The sequence below is a fragment of the Thermobia domestica genome, chromosome 2 (assembly GCF_964235325.1).
Source record: "Thermobia domestica chromosome 2, izTheDome1.hap1.1, whole genome shotgun sequence".
Lineage (NCBI taxonomy): Eukaryota > Metazoa > Arthropoda > Insecta > Zygentoma > Lepismatidae > Thermobia > Thermobia domestica.
Window position 1 is genome coordinate 46,492,040 of NC_137455.1, and position 21,380 is coordinate 46,513,419.

The 21,380-nt window shown below is 34.5% G+C and overlaps 1 protein-coding gene and 1 non-coding gene across 4 annotated transcripts in view; both read right to left on the minus strand.

The window, feature by feature from the left end:
* LOC145671617 (cysteine-rich secretory protein 2-like) overlaps positions 1 to 21,380 on the minus strand; it is a 242,389-nt gene that overhangs the window by 47,451 nt on the left and 173,558 nt on the right. For all 3 annotated transcript variants that reach the window (XM_081740812.1, XM_081740820.1, XM_081740815.1), the window contains one exon: positions 2,225 to 2,361. In XM_081740812.1, coding sequence (XP_081596938.1) covers positions 2,225 to 2,361 — 137 coding nt within the window. The remainder of the gene's footprint in view (positions 1 to 2,224; positions 2,362 to 21,380) is intronic.
* Positions 19,575 to 19,646, minus strand: TRNAP-UGG (transfer RNA proline (anticodon UGG)). The gene has a single exon. It is a non-coding gene; the product is annotated as a tRNA-Pro (tRNA).

The window sequence follows — 21,380 nt, forward strand, 5'->3', positions numbered from 1 at the left end:
TCATTCGCATCTATCGCAAGTAATGCCGAATTTCTAAAAAAATTCGCGATAATGTAAATGTGATTTCTGACTCTGAACCTGAAACAAAAAGTTTGAGATTTCCTGAAACTTAAATACATTTGTTTGTAACATTTCGCACATATCGCATTAGCGAAGAAGTTTCGTCTTTAGTGATTAGTAATTCACTTGAATTTTATTTATTTATTTATTTATTTATTTATCTTTTTGGTCTAATGTTCAATTTCGAGAATTACTTGTGGTCCGTGGCCCATAGTTTGAGAAACGCTGCTATAAGATAATTAAAATCATTGAAACAAAAGAACATTTCTTTATATGTTCTTTTGCAAACATGTGAAAAGTTACTTTTGGTATATAAAACAATTTAAAACCTGAACGATTTTAAGTTGCTTACCAAGTTACCAAGTTCTATTCTTAAGGATTCAATAATATTATTGTTTAAAAATTTATGTTTCCTGGTTACAAAATATACTTGACGTAAAAGTTTTGTTAGCAGAAGTATGTGCAATTATCTCTCTTAATCAATAAGTTCATTTTTTCGCCCTCTTGCTTCTTTGAGTCATTCAACTGAGAGAACAATTCAATAATTGCCTTCTGGCAGATCCTGTAACGTCATCTCTTAATTATAGAATAAGGTTTATTGCTAGATCTGAGAACAGATCAAGGTAAGTTCTGCTCACTCTCCTTTTCTTAAAAACGAAAGCAACCGTGCATAACGTTGAAAGAGATGTAATATCTTAATTTGACGAGGAAGAGAAACAAAATATTACTAATAGATGACAAGGGTGTTTTAACATCTTAAAAATACTGTATATGTTCTCATGGTTTATTATTAGATTTCTGGTCATTTTTTTAAATAAATATTTTCTATAATGGTAAATAAAATTCTAACATAAAAATTAAATAGTCATTTAATCGTAAAAAAAATAGATACACGGAAAACAAATCACTCAATTTCAATTTCTCGCAAATAATACATCTTTTCTGGCTTTGTGTCTTATGTTCATTTCATTTATCAATTTTTAAAAATTAAGAAACAGACCGTCAGACCATTAAAACGAAGCATATTGTCATGAAATTGCTTGAAATTTTGAAAACTAAGATGTCAGACTACTGAAGTAGAGTTGCTTGAGAATTAAGATGTCAGACCATTAAAGCAGAATTACTTGAAATTTTGAGAACTAAGGTGTCAGATCATTGAAGTAGAATTGCTTGAAATTTTGAGAACTAAGGTGTCAGATCAATGAAGTAGAATTGTTTGAAATTTTGAGAACAAAGATGTCAGGCCGTTGAAATAGAATTGCTCGAAATTTTGAGAACTAAGGTGTCAAATCATTGAAGTAGAATTGCTTGAAATTTTGAGAACTAAGGTATCAAATCATTGAAGTAGAATTGCTTGAAATTTTGAGAGCTAAGGTATCAGACTATTGAAGTAGAATGTATTATGTTATAAAATCACTTGAAAAATTGAGACCCAAGGTGTCAGACTATTAAAATAGAGAATCATATGTTGTGAAATCGTTTAAAGGATTTATAATTGGGTTGTCTAATCATTAAAACAGAAAATTGTACGTATTTCATGAAATCACTTGAAGTGTTCAGATCCAAGCGATGGAATGAAATACAGGGGAAGGAAGGGAATAGTATCATGCACTGAGAAAAATCCGTTATCCAAACAGCGATATTTTGTAGAAATATACGGAATCCGTATGTTTACTACGGAAATCTGTACGAGTCATATGTTATTCATATGCTACGTACATAGTGGATTTTTTCCGCTTAAATGTTACATCATAAAACTGCAGAATGCATGACATCTAAAAGTCTTTCGTATATTACATACGTATACGTATGTTACATACGTCAACTATATGTTATATATGTCCATCTGTATATGAGATCCTTACCGCCTATATACAGTCATACGGAAAGTATGTACAGTTGGAACACTTATACGGACAGTATTATAAAGCATACGTTTTCAGTTATACGTTTGCTACAGGATATTATATACAGTCGTACATTAAGTCCAAGAACTACAGGATTTACGCATGTAACCTACATTTTTACGTATATTTTTCTTCTCTGTGTGAAATCATTTAGTTATTTCCTATACAAAATATACTTAAATATACTATACCGAAATAAGCAATACATCAAAAAACATACAAAAACATACAAAGCATACAAAATTCGTCCCACTTACCATGGCAAGCATATCAGCTGCTGGCGGCTGTACCTGAGATCTAAAGAAGTTATGATACAAAACTATTTTCCTTTGCACTTTTCTGTTTACTGGAATAAGTAATTTTGGAGGAATCTTGTCTCCATAGACCTTTGGAGCTGAAATAAGAGAATTATACTTGAAGTATATCTTCCTTACCAAAACATTATATGAATAATTCGTCATCAACAGTTATTTTTAAGAATCAGTCAGTTTATTGTAATGTATGCAAAAATTATTATAACAGAATAAATACGAAAGACTTCAAACATGTAACACACAGTCTGCGCACAAAAATAAAGAAACAACGTAGGACCATAATATAAGCACATGGAGAGAGTTTATGTGGGCGTAATAACATATGATTAACAGTATTTCAATGTAAATTCATTAGTATTAACTTGGGATAAGCACAGTCATGTTTTTATTGAGGAGAATAAAAGTTGCTTTTATATAAGGATTGAGACGTAAAAGGTTTCTAAATGCTTTACAGAACATTATTATATGATCTCTCGGACTGTAGAATTAACTCTTAATTTGTTTGTACAGTATATATATATATATTAAGCATTGTGGCTGTGACAGACGTGGATCTTTTCCCATCAGAATCAAAGTAAGTTACGCTAATTAGTCAAAAACAAATCAGTGATGACGCTAGAGGGGGCAAGGACGTTATTTTCAGTATACCAAAAAAAAGCTGTCCCCCAAATGTTGCTCCTCCTCCTCTTCCCACGAAATTAAAGGAGGCGTCGTCACTAAATATAACTCGGGATTATGATATGAGATTTTGTCTAGACTGGTTTCCAATTAAATAGCATGATATATTTGACACTAATAAGGCCGATACAATCGCATTAATAATTTAGAATGCGACAAATATGGAAGCCTGATAATAAACATTTGTGCTTTTGGTGAGGTGGTCCGGATTCGGTTTTTGGTAGAAGGAACATAATTTTCGGTGCTATCTCACCATCGGAGAGAAATAAAGATGATAGAATCCACTGTAGTGACTACACATTACTCAAGTAAAAGTCATCTGGCTGGAAGAAGTTGTTCGTGTACACGGTATTATGTATTGTTACTGATTTTTAATGATAAATACTGTATGTCTTAGTGATATGGATATGGTATTATACAGGGTGGAGCAGAGGAAATGCATGTTTTCTAAACCGCTAGTACTCGGCGACGAGTAGGGATATTGATTTTGAACGACCGTTGGCAGACAGCTCAGACAATGTAGTTTCAGCACAGTCTTTCGATCTGGAACTGTACCTCGACGTTGGACACTAAACTTTCGACGGAAAAGACGGCAACCGTCTAAAGAACTACTCGACCGCAAACACACGATGCTCTATGCTCCAACGTTCCATAGCGACTGAAACTACATTGTCTGAGCTGTCTGCTGGCGGTCACTCCAAATCAATACCCCTACTCGTCGCCGAGTAATAGCGGTTTAAATAACATGCATTTCCTCTGTTCCACCCTCTATAATGACAATTGCATTTATTTTAATAAGTAGTATGGAAAAACTTGAGATATTTAAAGGAATACGGGATTTCTTGATTTCTTAAATAAATAAATGTAGAAATTGTATAACACATACTAAACTCAACTTATGTCAATGTATTTTTGGCTAAGACAGCTCACGGAAAACCAAAAATCCCGTGGACAAATAACTCTCTTTGGGTGTTCTGAGAAATATGTGCTGAAAAACGCAAATAGTTCCTACAAGAAATACATAGATATAAACAACCTCTTCGAGCAAATGGAAAGGGGTTAAGACAATGGTAAATACACAGAACATCACTGCACGCCACGCTGGAACAATAAAATATGACAGAACGCAACGCACTGCAAACAAACGCTTACGTCTCTGTTGCTTGTTTTTAAATGGTGGTAGAACCTCATTCTCTTCCTCGAGAAATTCCATTATTCCTGCAAAACAAAAATCATTAAAAGTAAAGAACCTTAGGAATAGAATAGAATACAAAGTTACAACACGTCGTCGTCTGCTCAGTTACGTTTTGATCAATTGAAGGGCATGAAAAAAAAACAATGTTAACCAAAATTGAATTTATTTTTGATTACTATAGTATAATCCCATGCTCTTCAATTCTGTTCTTTCTTCTGATTCTTGTGGTAAAGAGACAAAAATATATAAATGCATTTTCCTTCTTATGTAATTCATCTGTATTTGTACAAAAATTGACTTTTTCTACTAATAAAATTCGCTTTGTGTGTCACTAATAAAAATCAATATATCTGGGAACAATGTTTTTTTTTTTTTTTTTTTTTTTTTTTTTTTAAATCTAAAGACACAAGGGATAATTTGTAATTGTACTCCCTTACAAAGGGAATGCTCTTTTACATTAATCCAGTACTTACGTGTTTTGGAAGTACTCTCTACGAAATAGTGGTGCTCATCTCTCACAATAATCCATGATGCATTTCCTAAGTACTTCTAACAATATACGGAAAATCAGTATAGTATTCAAATCAGTATAATAATATTCAATTGTTGTAACTAGCGGTGCCGATTTCCACGTAACTTTGAGAGCACTTGTTCAGGTATGTGTATTTCTTGCCATTTATCGAAGTAAAGATCCAAGGGAGGACTAAGCAAACTTTCGGGGTCCTAGGAATACTCACTTCCTTCTCCCCTCCCTCCTATGATCGATGCTCATCGTTCTGACTTTCAATAACCTGGGTCAGGCTTTGGTTAAAAATTTTCTTTTCTTTCTTTCTTTTTCTTCTTTTATTTTTCTTAAATATAAATTATGAACTTTTATACACATTTTGGTTATGTTGTGCGCGGGTGCATTCCTGGTTTGAATTAGCCAATAGCAGTGGTGGTATTCAGGCGGTTCGCCCGAACCGATTGTTAAAATATTTCGAGTTTGCAGAATTGTTTTTTATACTCAGACATAACAGTAAATTTTACCCAGTTATACCCAGGAACAATAAATTCTAGTTCAAGTATCTTTATTTTTAGAAATTCTTACAACTACAGGGTTAAGTATGTGATCTCTCAGAACAAGGTATAAGAGTTTATTTCTTAATCCCAAATGCTCAGATATCAAGAATGAAAACTGGGATCACATGAATGTAATTATGAAGGTTATTTATATTTGAAACGCATACATGTCATTATTAACAATTGTCGATCCATTGCTGAATTAGTCTTTCCAATACTTTTTAATAACCATACGCACTGCGAAAAATCCATTCTCCGGACAGCGATATATTGTACAAATATACGGAATCCTCTTGCTTACGACAGAAATCAGTATGGAGCATACATCATCCATATGCTACATACGCATTGCCCTTAGATGTTACATTAAGCCGTTGCAGGATGTCTGACATCTAACAGTTTTCTGTATATCACATGCATATACTTATGTTACATTCCTCAGCTGTATGTCATATACGTCCATTTGTATGTGAGATCTTGACCGCCTATATTGTTTCATACGGAAAGTACGTACAGATGGAACACTTATACAGAAAGTATTATAAAACATGCGTTTTCAGTTATACGTCTGTTGTTCGTTAAGTCCAAAACTACAGGAGTTAACCATACCTACCTTTTGAAGTACGCCACTTACATTTTTTTCTCAGTGCGTATACAAAACCGGTTGTTAAAAAATTAGAGTAACACGACTGGCCAATAGTAATATTGAAGTCTTGAGTTTCTATTACACTGGAACTAAACCCTTTATAGATGTTCATGACAGTAACGCCGGGGGGAAATAATCTCGTAACTGACGTCCTCATTGAAATAACCAAACAACAAATTTTATCGGGCGTGTTCAATATATATTTCTGTATATGCAAATAACTAGTCGCGTACTATTGGAATCATATAGGCTAGTTAACTGTTGACAACGAGGAACAGAAAAATGCATCTATAAAATAGAATTAGGACGGGTGTTTGAACCAATAATTCCATACCGAAGAACTCCAGGATTGATGACTATGGAATTCGATTGGTTGGCTGCTTGATGGATTGAAATTTAGCGTCTCTTTTCAACACCGAGGCTATATGAGACTGCACGCGCTCAGTGTTTCTTCCGTGCATACTTCTGGGAAGGACAAAAATTCCCTTCGGCCCCGAATTGGCTAGCCATTCTCCCGGAACTAACAGAAATTAAATTGCGGTTACATGCCACTCTTTTACAGGGCAAATCCTCTTACAAATAGCGTCCCAGTGCGGCCCCCTCACATTTTGATTTCGCCTCTATCCCTCTGACAAATTTTCTGGAAGAGCCTGGAGCTGTTATTTGAAGTTGAATCCGAACTGTTATTCAGATTTACATCCAAGACAAGTGCCCCACCAGAAATCGAACCTAAACCCACGTGCACGAAAACACATGCGTTAATCACTCAAACACGGCGAAGGCATGGTGGCTTAGTGGCAGAGCGCTTACCTCTGGTGCGTGGAGTCCCTGCTTCGACCCCCGGCCAAGTAAGATTATGATGGACAACATCGCGCCCGTGGATACTACTGTTTCCTTCCATTTTCTCATTCCACCAATTCTTTCATCATCACTCACTTGCTTTAATTATCGTCTCCCTTAGCCTAAAGAATACAATCATGGAACGTTAAACTCAGATTTCCTTTCGTTTCATTCACGAAGGACATGGGGCGGTCAGATAGCTAACCGTTCATATAACTCCGTTCACCTTAAATTCTCAGTTTGACATTTTAAAGTTACGTAAAATATTCTATTTATTAATTACGCTTCTTACGAATGTATATAATGAATATCATTTATTTAATAATACGATTCTCCAAGTAAATGTATAATACATAAAATATAAAATTCTGCTTTGGATAGCATGTGATATGTCAATCATTTCATGGGAGCGTAAAGTGGACAAAGAATGCATTGTCAAGATCATGACAGGATTAATGTTATTATAACCAGCTACAAGGTCAACATTACTCATACTTTAGGGCACTGACAAAAGTTAGTAGCTACTACTAACCCATAATTCACAATATATAATTTTCGTTGTCTTCTTTAATGCACTCTAGTGCAATTGATTAAAACATTGTTCTCCAACTCTGCATTCTATACATGGGATACTCTTCATGATTTGCAAGGACAAGCAGTCGACAAGATATAACTCTTCATTTTAACACTTGTCAGATCAATTTTTGCCTCCTTCTCTTTCTCTCGTTTTTTTTCTTTCTTTTCATTTTTTGCAGATTCAATTACTGAAGTTCAAGGTTGTTTCAATGAAGGCCACTCATTTGTCAGATGGAATTTAGATCGCAGAGATAATACAATGAATGAGTGAATAACGAGACAAGTAGTACAGTATTACAAATTTCAATTGTCAAACATCAAACACAGCCCATGTATTTATTTCACTTTACGCTTTCAGCTACTACTTATGATATGCGTCAGACTGTTCAATGGTTGTAATCCATTGAAACTTAAGGAAAGAAGAGGACCTATAGGTATAATAAGTCCAGCTAACAGGTTTTTCCAGAGATAAGACACGTTCGAATGTCCAGTTTATTTTTAACCTCCCGTATGATAAGATTAATTTTCACAGTTATCGTATTTGTTATCAAAATCCCAAAATGCATTTTGCTTTTGATTTTTGGCTAAAGGTACAGAAGTACATATTCTCCATCGTAGAATCTTGACTGAAAGTCATGTTAGCAAATTGAGTAAAAGCTGTGAAGCACATTAGATGAAAATAATAATAATAAATATTTTTAAAAAGATGAAAGCAACGAATTAGAACGGAAAGAACTATGTCAACTATACCAGTCAGTGGCTTCCTTATCTAGGTAGTCTTATTAGTAAAAAATTGGAAGTGAACGGAAAATTAAAATAAGGATAAGAATGGTGAAATACAGTCTTTTGAGAAGAAAATATTTTATTAATCATTGAATAATAGAATTATGAAAAGCAACCAAATGTTTCATATCGAATATTTTTTCCACACTACAGAAACGTGGATATTACTATAAAAGATAACTAGAAACGTTTGAAGTATGTGTGAAGAAAATAAAGGAGAACCAATAAGAAATTCCTGGGAATAATAAAGGAGTAAAGAACAATACTGAGTAGTTATAATTTTAAAGAGAAAAAGAAAATATTTTGTAAGACTCTTTATGAAATAACTGTATTCTGACGGATGTGAAAGTACGGAGGAAGAAAAATGACACAAGAAGACTACAACTATGGACAGTATTAAAGTGAATATTCCAGAGACGGCTCTTGAGGGAAGTCAAATCAATTAAACGATATTAATCGACTTCAAAAAAGCGCTAAAAAAAGAGAATATTTTTTAAAAATTGTTGAAAATCAGAAAATAATCTTTAAAAGTGTTGAAAACAACTATTATCAATTTAAAAAAAAATGAAGTCTGTACAAAATTACTTACTAATATAAAATTATAGTTTTATTAGGCACTAATTTCTTTGGCTTGGCACAGACCTGATTGCTGGGAGTATTCTCGTTTCCTCCCACATTCTCATTACATCAAAATTTTTCATCATCATGCACTTGCCTTAAGTATCCGTCTCCCTTAGCGTATAGAGCATAATCGTGGGACGTTAAACTGAAATATTTGGTTTTTTCCTTAACAAGATTTGTTCCTAATTGAAGTACAAGGTTATTTAAAAAGAAAGAACAGATTTCAAACATTTATTTCTTCCAAACTTCAAAAGATTGAAACATGATTCGAACGTTACTTGATTAACAAAAGTTTACAATTTATTGTTAGTAATTATGGTGTGCATTCAATATGAGCACTGTGTGTTACACGACAAATGTCAAAACGGTGAGTCATTTCTTGCCACACACGAATCAGCTGGTCTCTAGTTATCGAATTCACAGCTTCAACAATTCGATGTCGTAGACCTTCAAGAGTGTCAGGCATATGAGGGATAAAAATACGGTCTTTTACGTAACCCCATAGATAAAAATCACACGGTGTGAGATCTGGAGACCTGGGAGGCCACCGGCGATAAAAATTGATCTTCTGCTCCTCCTCTTCCAATCCAACGTCCTGGAATGGTGTCATTCAAGTAACGTCGAACGTGGTTAGAGAAATGAGGCGGGGCACCATCTTGCATGAAGATGAAGTCATCTGAATCATCTTCAAGTTGGGGAAATAACCAGTTTTGAAGCATGTCTAGATAGATTAATCCTGTCACAGTTTTCTCCATGAAGAAGAAAGGCCCATAAACTTTGGTTACAGATATCGCACAGAAGACGTTCATCTTTGGTGAATCTAGTTCATGTTGAATACCTGCCGCAGGATTTTCACTTGCCCAAATTCTAACGTTATGGCGATTAACTTTACCGGAAAGATGAAAAGTGGATTCATCGGAAAAAATTAATCGTTGAGCAAAATTGTCTTCTTCCATATCATCTAACATGCTAATGCAAAATTCGTACCCTTTGTTGTGGTCGTCAGGATGCAATGCTTGCAATAACTGTAGTTTGTATGGCTTCATGTGCAGACGATGTTTTAGAACTCGAAATACCGTTGGTTGAGGGATGTTAAGTTCTTTACTTGCTCGTGATGTGGATTTCTTTGGGCTCCTTTCGTAAAGTGTACGAATACGCTCGACATTCTCGTTCGATGTGCGTGGACGTCCCGTGCTTTTCCCTTTGCAGATGCAACCATCTTGTACGAATTTTCGATGCCACTCGTAAATTTGCTTATGAAGCGACGGTTGTTTATTAAATTGACGGGGAAATGCTCACTGAACTGCAACTATGGACTCAAGTTTTGCCAATTGTAGCACACAAAAAGATTTCTCCTGTGGTGACGCCGCCATTTCACTACAGACAAACAACAACAAACACCAGCGCCAATGCGGCCGTGATTGGAACTTCTATCCGGGCTGTTTTGTAAATTGTAAACTTTTCTTAATCAAGTAACGTTCGAATCATGTTTCTATCTTTTGTAGTTTGGAAGAAATAAATGTTTGAAATATGTTCTTTGTTTTTGAATAACCCTGTACTTTCGCCTACAAAATAAAAATTGTTCCCTGTTTCTATCTTCATGAAGATTGGAAAAAATATAGAGGGAGAAAAGTTCTCCCTGCTAGATATGAAAATTTTCTTTTTCAAGGGGGCATATATTTCTGCCAGGGAAAATCACTGGCATCCTCCGTCAATACGCACACTGGGGAGAATAGACACTTTAACGCATTAAAATTTAGTAACATCTATGTATTCTTAGAAAAAGAATTTTAAAAAATGCTCAGATTATTCATTTCCTTGGTGTTTGGGAAATTGTCGGATTTAAACGACAATAAGTTAGTGACTTTCTAAAGCAAGACTTCTCCTGAAGAAAGAAAGAAGGAAATGAATTATAAAATCAAAAACTAAACTCAGAACTGCTAAGAAAAGTTTTTTAAAAATAAATAGACAACAAGTGGGATACGAACCCGTTTTAAAAGTTTTAAATATCAACATACGGAAAGAACTAAACATGTGTGGCTATCCAAACGAACTGAGAACTATATTTCAGTGTATTGATAGTGAGGGAATTTCTTAAAATCCTCCTTGATTTTTATATTTTTTTGTAAGTGTTAAAAAATCGTGTGTATTTTCTTTAACTAAAAAAAGTTTTCTGCATTTGCTAAGGTACTACATTTCTCTGAAACCAACATTGAATTAAAAATGGAATAGCACCTGAATATTTCAAACAGCAAACAACAAAGTGTGTTGGGAATGTTTCACTACTCTTTGTCTTTCTTATTACTTCCCTTATTACTACCCTTCCTATTACTTCGGGCGCGTTATTGCCAAACTCACAATTTTAAAGGACTCAGAAAAATTTAGGAGCGCAATTATATTTTGGAGAAGTGTACAACAGATATTCGCTGATATCGTCTTCGGAATGATTCATACTTAACTATTCTCGTCATGTTGTCTGACAACTTTCATTCTATTAGCAGCATGCGCTCTATAGACATTATGATCGGTGTCCCGACAAAACGTACCAGCGACAAAACGTACCAGCGACAAAACGTACCACTTGAATTTTCGCGACAAAACGTACCACTTTTGACGACCTGTCATAAATGACAACCTGTCATGGATTAGTTAAAGCATTTCTGATATTTATTCCACGACAAAACGTACCACTTATATAAATTACAACCTGTCTTGGACTAATTAAAACATTTCGGATATTTATTCCGCGACAAAACGTACCACTTCAAGCATTTTTTTCAGCGTGTTCACACATTATTCTCCAGATCGAACAAACTTCTCTTAAAGGTTCTGTACGTAGTCTTCCAAAATACATTAGACCAATGTGGATGCTTACATATCTAACAAAAGAGAACATAATGTTAAGAAATTACTTCCTCATGAACAGCTAAAACAACGACAGTATAAGCTTGAGAAGAACAGACAGGTAATGTAGCGAGTTGTCAAAGTGCAGAAACTCATTGGTAAAAGAGGGCTCATTTATAGAGGAAATGTAGCAGCCTATAAACTGAAAGACACAGCTATAGATCATGGAAACTTTTTGGATATTATTGCTTTCTTAAGCAAATTTGATCTTCCGCTTAGAAGTAATTTAGATAAGGTCACCAAGAAGTGTCATATACGAGGAAGCAAGAAGGATAGTGGTCGCATAATTTTTACTAAACGCGGTGAATTGTTTTGAATGCTATCAACACACTTACCAGAGAAGATATTTCGAAAGAAGTCTCTCAAGCTTCAATATTTTCTGTTCTATTAGACACTACTCAAGATATAGTAGTTTCAGGCTAGTGCTCTGTTGTTTTACGGTATGTTGTTAAAATGGTTGTTAAACAAAGTATTGTTGTCATTGTAAAATGCATATCTACTACAGGCCATTGTCCTTGCGGTTTACTGCTGGAAATTCTGCAGAAGTTGAACCTTAATATTAAGAAGTGTATTGGAAATTCAACCGATTTGCTCAAGTAACATGCAAGGACAATATTCGGATTTTTTCAATTCACCTATGATCAGTTACACGTATGATTCAGTTGATTTTGAGTTTAACGGCCCTTTTAGCAACGAGGCTATATGAGACGGGACATACTGATTTACGGGAAATCCGAAGCACATGAGCTCCCGCCAGGAATCGAACCCAGGTCTCCCACGACAAAGGCGCATACGCTAACCGCTTAACCACTAAGAAACTCAGTTACACGTGTGGTGTTACGCTCATATACTCAATCATGTCATATGTGATCTGACAACAAATTGTATTGATTCTGTGTCATTGTTCTGCTGAATGACTGTGCGATATTTATGCGTGAGTCTTATCAGCGAATAGACATTTGGAAGATCAAATGTTAAGCAAGACGTCTTACAGTTATTGCGGAAACAAGATGGTAGAAAACACACTGTTTTTCAGAAAAAGTTTGGTCATTTTTCGAACCCAGAAAGTGCTTTGTATATAGAGTTGAACATAATAATTAAGAAAATTGCTTCTACAGAAAATATCAAACCAAATGCTAGGTGTAAAGCGAAAGGATATATAAAAGATCTTTTCAAGTTCAAAACAACTTTTCAAGTTCATGCACAAATGTTCCTTAATAATATTCCAAGTGACGACCTCTCTGTCAAACTATCTCCAAATAGAGGGTGCTGCTAGTGTAGTCTTATCGGATGGTGCAGACTACACTGTTCCAACTGAAAGAGTAGAGAGATTATTTTGAATCCGTTAAGAATGCAGCATTAAGCTTTGCAGAATGGACTAATAACAAATTTGAAGACTTAGAACGTGATTTCTTATTTTCTATTGATCTGTCGACAATTCGCCTTCAGAGATGGACAAAGATTTTCCTGTGAATATGAAGATGAAGAAGCTTCTATCCAATGACCAGGTACTGCATCGACGCATTCAACATAATATTGGACATGGTAGTTTCGAGTATTTCTTCAAGATTCAAGAAGCAATGTACTTTATGGATTATTTGGACCCTAGACACTTCAACCAAGTAACAGAACTTCCAGACGTGCCTTTCGATAAACTTACATATTTTCTGAAAAACTTCAGTAAAGAAGTTTCCAAGGATACAATAAATGTATTATCTTGGACTTTTGAAGGACGTGGATATCCTTGAAAGTCAGTCTTGATGACGAGCACAACCGAGAAAAAATGACTGTGCTGATGGTGCAAGTGATTCAGAATTAGGAGAAAATACATTTGTTTACAAGGAAAGCGAATGCAAATCGTGTTGCAAAATTGTCCATTGTGCTGCTTTTTAAATTTGCAGAATTGTAAATTTTGCAGTAATACTTATCCAGGTTTTCGGCATACAAATTTTTATTGACTTTGCCCGTAACTCAGGTAACATGTGAAAGAAATTTTTCAAAACTGAAATACATTAAAAATAGGCTAACGAGCACCATGTCTCAGGAACATTTGAAAACATTTATGTTGGTGTCTATTGAAAAAGATTTATTAAAAAATATTTCGAATGCAAAAGTGATAGATACAGTAGCATCAAAAACTAGTACACTAAAACATCTGCTACTTCTGTAATATAGTATACGTTCTCCTTGAACTTCATATAATATTTTGAACAATTCAGAATAATATACTGATGAAAGAATATCAAGTTTAAATTGTCAATTGTTAATACTATTGACTTACTGTAGAAAGAAAACTGTGCAACTTGATTTGTGACATTGAGATGCTGGTGGCCCTTGTGGGAGAAAGCGCCCGCGCCCCTCTAATAATACCTGTCCGTCCCTGGTCCAAAGCCTGGATAAAGTGTGATGGAAATCAGCAAATATTCAAATATTGCATATGCAAGATTCTTGCTGGTCTTGGTCTGGCGAGAATCTTGCAGGTATGGTCTTGGTGTTGCGAGAATCTTGCAGGCATGGTCTTAGTCTTAGCCTTAGTCGTAGTCTTGGTCTTCCATCGGTACTTTTCTCACCACCAATATGTTCAACTTCTAACCTTATTTTGGCCGATATATATATATACTTATATGCTGTCCTATCAAGTGGTACGTTTTGTCGCCTGTCATTATTTGATGGCTGATTGGAAGATTCTTCGCAAGTAGCCCTCCAGTCAAGTGGTACGTTTTGTCGCTTGTCATTATTTAAAGTGTTTTTAGAAAACCCTTCACAAGCATCCCTCAGGGTAAGTGGTACGTTTTGTCGGTGGTACGTTTTGTCGCTAGTACGTTTTGTCGCGTATTCATTATGATCAGCCTGCGGTTCAGTGGCAGGGACCTTCAAATTAAGATCAGCACGCCTTCTACAGTCACATATATCATGTACAAATTTCGTTCAAATTCAACAATGTACTGTATATTGAGTGATCTAAAATGCTTTTCCACCAGTGTCTTAATTTCACATCACACGCAGCAAAAATTCAGCTTCGAATATTGAAGAAATTATATGGACGAAGAAGTAAGAAAGTTGAACCGTTATGATTTGGAAGGAGACATAGCATAAAGATGTTCGAGAAAAGTTGTGTCTATCAGTGACACCATTTACAGTCTAGAAGAGTAGCGAAGAAGAAAAAAATATATTAGGAAACAGTTAATTTGATTGGACCTAGAAAGATTAGTATATTTGGTTTTAGATTAGATGGTTGCCATTCCGGAATTTGAATCGAAAATTGGCATGATGTCAGAAAAGAAAGAATAACTGTGAAAATAATTAAATATTAAAATAAATATGAAAAATATTAAAGCAATGATGGATAGAATGACCGAGACTGTGACAATTATAGAAGTGTAAGCAAAGAAAGTAGTTACTTAGGTAGTATTATTAAAGAAGGAATGAAATGTAAACGATAAATAAAAAGCAACGTGAGAAATGGTGAAATATGATTGATGATGATCATGATGAGAAAAAACATGAAGTAGGCTTAAGTCATTGAATGAAGAGTTACAAAAAGAAATTAAATGTTGAGTATTTAGTATTGGATTGTAAGGAGCAGAAACATAGACATTATTGAGAAGACGACAAAAATATACAGTGTATCTTCTAAGGGTGCACTGTATAGAAGATAAAAATGAAAAACACTTGTCATTGTAAATAACCAAGTATGCCGAGACACTAAAGAGTTACTGTATGTAGTAAATGGTATCTAACAACTGGCATTTGAAACTAGTTTTTGGTATCTTTAAAATCAGTTCTTTGTAACAACATGTACAGTAATTGCAAATCTCATTTCAGTTTGTACGTCCACCATTTCATTTATATGTTCTTGAACATACATAAAGGAAGTCAGTAATTATTTTTATGTGAGAAACAGATAGGTATCGCAAGATTAAACTGTTAAAGGAAAAATTATCAATAAATTTTGCTGTAAACGTACTTTGCACGTCTACGAAGGAAGTAAAAGATTTATTTTTATCATGAGAATAATCAAAGCTTTACGAGCTGTTTAAGACAGAAAATTGGCTGCTTAAACTGGAAGAAATACATTTTATATAAGTACTAGAGCTAGAAAGTAGTACTCACCATTTAACGGTGAATAATATAATGCCAAAAAAGTATTTTCACATGCTTAGATTTATTTACTTTACATAAAGTGTGGTTGAAAAGTATATTATGACAGTATATTTTATATTCACATTAGAAATTGCTGAGGCACAATTAAGTAACTGTCATTTTATGTACGAAGTTGAAGTAGATGACAGCACGTTTTCTCTATCTTTTTAACCTATTTTGTACGGAGGAAAAACATTCAAAATAATTAAATCAAATTCAAGGGATCAACATTCAAATTTTGCTTTAAAAAACAAGTTAAATAAATAATCTAAGAACAAATCATGCATTTTTTTTTACTTATTTTGTTTTATACTTCGTAGAGTAGACTTAATTTCACTCTTCTGAAATACCTTCCAATAATTAAACTTTTTCCAACAAGAACAAGAAAGAAAAAAAAAAGAAAAGAAGCTTTTGTACGGATTATTTTCTGATTATTAAGTAAATTTGTTTTAAGGCAAAGTTTGAGTACTGATCTCTTGAATTTGATTGATTTATTTTAAATATTTGCTACACCAGACTTGCCAACCATTTACGACACCAGACTTGCCAACCATACGATAATTTATCGTGATAATAGACGATATCATGGTAAAATACGATAATTTAAGCGTTAATGCTATATAAGAGGCTATATGCTATAATGCCCGAGTGATAATAGGTGAATACAGGGTTTGTTCACAAAGTTTCAAAACTGATGTTTTCCTGAGTAGGGGTGCGCGCGCATTCCCGCTCAACCGACAGGGTGAGGAAGTGGGACATGTCAGGTAACGGAGCGCACGCGCGTCAGTTGCCTCCGAGACGTTGAAGTGAAAAGATCGCTAGTGGAGTGAGTGCGTGTCATTGATCTCCGTCGAAAACTGAGTGGGAAGAGTTTGTTTCTGCCGGACAGAGTGTCACAGGTCAGTTTTACGCTCCACCGCGTCCACCCAAAGATCAAAGACGATTGGGTTGTTCACCACGACAATGTGCTCTCTTACACGTCCCTCGCCGCCGCCGAAGTTTTGGCAACACTGCCGCAAGCCCTCTACAGCCTCGACCTCGCTCCCTGTTACTTTTTGTTGTTGTTGTTCCCCCGGATTAAGAAAGTCCTGAAAGGGAAGCGATTTGACATGATTCCAGCGGTCCAGACAGCTTCGACGAGGTCCTTTAACAGCCAGCCTTGTGCGCGAAGATTTCCAGGGAGCCTATGAACAAAGGAAAAAACGTTGGCAGCGGTCTGTTGATGCCCAAGGGTCATATTTAGAAGAATTTTAGTTTGCTGTACAAAAATGTTTAATACATTTTGTATTCTCAGACCAGTCTTGAAACTTTGTGAACACGCCCTATATATGATAATTTTAGAACGCACACTTTTTTCAGCTTTTGAGTGTGCAAACAAATTGTAAATGTGCATTAAATAATTATAAAATACACACACTGCGGTTTTTAACAGTCATTCCAACTAAATTAATTCAATAACGATTTGAGAATTAGCAAATGACAACCCTGCATCCATTCTTTAAATTTAATTCCATAAACGAAGGGGTGGAAATGTTGTTTAGAGTACTACAATTATCACGTGAATAATGAATATACGATATTTACTGATATATGATAAATTTAAAGTTGAAAATCGATAATTTTGTTCTCTTAGGTTGGCAACTCTGTGCTACACCATACAAAATACATTGGAAATATAGGGGAAACGTGCTATCATTAATTGGTTATTCATGCTTCCTTAAACTCACCTTCACAAAGATACGTAGTACACAGAAACTGTTAAATACGTAGCAAGTGGTCTACGAGTGATAGCGTCATGTTGTGATGATGAGTGTGGTGAATAAATTTGGTTTATTCACCATGTCTTCCCTTACTCCAATATCTTCTTAAACAATGTTTCTAATTAGCTCTTCAGGGAAGCCACATTAGTAATAATAATAATACTAATACTATTTCTACAACTACAACAACAACTACTACTACTGCTACTACCTCTACTACTACTACTACTACTACTACTACTACTACTACTACTACTACTACTACTTTTACTACTACTACTACTACTACTACTACTACTAATAATAATAATAATAATAATAATAATAATAACAATAATAATAATAATAATAATAATAATAATAATAATAATAATAATAATAATAATAATAATAATAATAATAATATAAAATTTATCGCAATAAGGTAACGAAAAGAGGTCTCATACAGCTTCAGAAAGCCGTATACAATAATTAATGCTTTAGGTAAATTTTCTTCACTTAGATTGTAGTGATAAAATTTCAATGTTTAATGATCTGATTTCTCTTAACAGCCGCCATTATTAATTAGATTTTGTCGGCTTCTTTCAATTGTCTTAAATAGTAATCTTTTCTTCTGTATTAATTTTTGCTGTATCAATCCAGTTTCTATTCTCCATTCTTCTCCACAATCACATTTTGAATTTATTTTTTATTATTTCCTTTTTCATCACTTTCACTTGCAGCCATGTTTTCTCTCCATGAAGTGTAATACTTCAAACAGAACATGTAACGAGTGTGTTCTTAACCTACTTTAACTCAAAAATTCACAAATTACACTTTTCTTCACATTTTTTTTCTTGAAATTCCTATTATTGTTTGCATTTCTTGTTTGTATTTCATAATTTGGTACCGAAAATCCATTCCAATTACTATTGCTTTTGTTCTTTGAATGTTTAAACTCATATTCTACCCAGGTTTTGCTCAAGTTTTCTAACATCATGCTATTCTTCATTTCAGATTCTGCAACATACAAAATATTTTCTAAAATCTGCACATACCGGATCGGTTTACTTCATACCACCGAAATACAGACCTTTCTTCAGTATTTCTTCTCATAGAATTCGTATTCTAATTACGCTTTTTCCTAGTATTTCTTCCCATATTCTAATTCTTACATTTTTATGATGAGTGTTTATAGGGTTTTCCTCACTACTCACTCTTTAAAAAAATAAATAAATAAATAAAAACTTTCAGATTTACGTCCCATGATTATGCCATGTAGGCTAAAGGAACCAGTGATAATGAGAAACGAATGAAATGAAAAAGGTGACAGGAAACTGGAGAATTACGAAGAAACCCACGCAAACAGCGAGAGCTGGGATAGAACCTGGGGCTCCACAAACCAGAGTAGAGCACTCTATCATTTAAAAAAAATCCTAAATCTTATTTTTTCTTTCTACCACTCTTTAGGACTACTAAACTCGACCGGGACAAAAAAAAAGAAAAAGAAAAAGAAAAAAAAGAAACATCGAGGACAGGCTCTTCCTCCGTTCCAAAGGCTCTTCCCCCGTTGATAAAAACCCGTGACCACGTACAGCAAAGGCGCACTCGCTAATCACTAAACCAGCAAAGACGGCTAATATTGAGCCACCACTGCCCTCCCACTCTATCTTAGAAATTATAATAACTAGATTTCAAACATTCATCCAAGAGAATGATTTGGTCTTTTCTATTTAATCTAACCAATCGTATGTTTTATTTCTTGATCTGTAATGATTTATCTTGCTTATAGTATTTTATGATTTAAAAAACAAAGGTTGTACTCCTTTCGGGACAAACAATGAAGGCTGTATGGGGAGGAAATTGTTTCTCGGCTTGGGCATTCAAGACAATGGTGCAATTAACACCATCCCACTTAGGCATCCTTTATTTCTTCAGGTTACTCCTGGTACCCATTTTAAAGAGGATATGTAAACCACAGAGTTGCATTGGACTAAGAAAAAATCCCGCTCTTACCAGGAATCGACCCTGGTGTGCTAGTTTTAAAAAGATTAATTTTAAACAATACATATAATTCCAAAAATAGTTTATACCATTAAAATTAGAGGGCTCGTCCGGGATTTGAACCCGGGACTTCTCGCACCCAAAGCGAGAATCATACCCTTAGACCAACGAGCTACGAGAAAGTAGCTCTTACTTAGGTTAAATATTACTATCATAAACGATGTAGTAACATGCGAAAGTTTTTTTTTTTTTAACTTACTAAAAGATATCAAGTATTGTGGCATAAATACTCAAATATCTCAAGACAAATTATTTTATTTTTCATTCATAATTATTCATTTATTTACTGTATTTTGAAGCGATATTAGTTTAAATTCGCATCAATGGCCTGGACTGTGCTGCTTCTTCTATTTCAGCCATAGGTCTGAAACTATTACATTATTTTAGCCGGCAAGACTGGATAAAAATTTGTATTTAAAAAATTTCAATTTAACATGGACCATGAACACTTTTCATTTTATATATATATATATATACAAGGGCGGATCCAAGGGGGACTAAGGGGCTATAGTCCCTCCTTGACGCTCAGGTTTACACTGGATAAAGTGGGCTTCAATTCAGCTTTACCCTGGATAAAACGGCAAATTATGGTTTAGCCCCTCCCTTGATCATATCCTGGATCCGCCACTGTATATATATATATATATATATATATATATATATATATATATATATATATATATATATATATATATATATATATATATATATATAGATAGATAGATAGATAGATAGATAGATAGATAGATAGATAGATAGATAGATAGATAGATAGATAGATATAGATAGATATATAGATAGATATATATATATAGCGAGAGAGATGACACACTTCAAAGTTTCTCTAATGAGATTGGCTCTGAAGTTTCGATACTCCTGACTTAAAAAAGCGAAGTAGTTTTATTTCTCGACTCGTACTGACGTCATGCATTTCCTGTACTCATGGCGGAATAGTAAGTACGTGTACTTACGACTATACTTTTCTCATCATATTTGTCAATGCATGAACTTATATGATGATTTATGAAAGGTAGATGACTGCAGGCAGTACTTGAAAAATACCGTACATTCAAAAACAGAATTATATAGCAGCAGATAAAAAAAATTATAAGTTAACTACAATTTCCTTTTAAACAATTTAAAGTTTTAAAACTGCTTTTTGCACGTTATTTAAAGAGTAATGAACTAAAAGTACATTTACGAAAAATAAAGTTCAATTATTGAGTTGAACAAAATTCATAACAATACTATGCACCACATTAAAAGATTTATTCAAAAATCCTGAGACTATGTGAACTTATTGAGGTACCGGGTTCGATCCCAAGGTAGATAAATATCGTGTCCGTGGGGCGGGAGACCCGTGTTCGATTCTCGGCGGGAGCTCATATGGTTCAGATTCCACGTTAATGGAATCAGTGGGTCCACGTCTCATATAGCCTCGCTGCTGAACGGGACGTTAAACTCAAATATCGTGTGCGTGGATTTTCTCGTTTCATTCCTCTCTCATCATTTTGCTATTGTCATCCATCTCATTATTACCGTGACCGGTCCCGGGTTCGATTCCCGGTGGCGACACGCGGTCGAAAAAGCGTAACAACTTTTTCAGACTAGAGTGAGGTTTTCCTCATTCACACCAGGCAATTGCTGGGATGGTACTGTACCTAGCATAATGGTCCCAGGCCGTTTCCTTCCTTCCCTTTTATCTGATAGTGTAAAAAAAAAAAACATAAACTTATGAGCATAAACCAGATTGTATTAACAGTTCCAAATGTTTGTTCAAACGTGATTGTGATACTGTAATTGTTACACACACATTTTTGTCTGGAAACAACATGATGTAATTTGCCA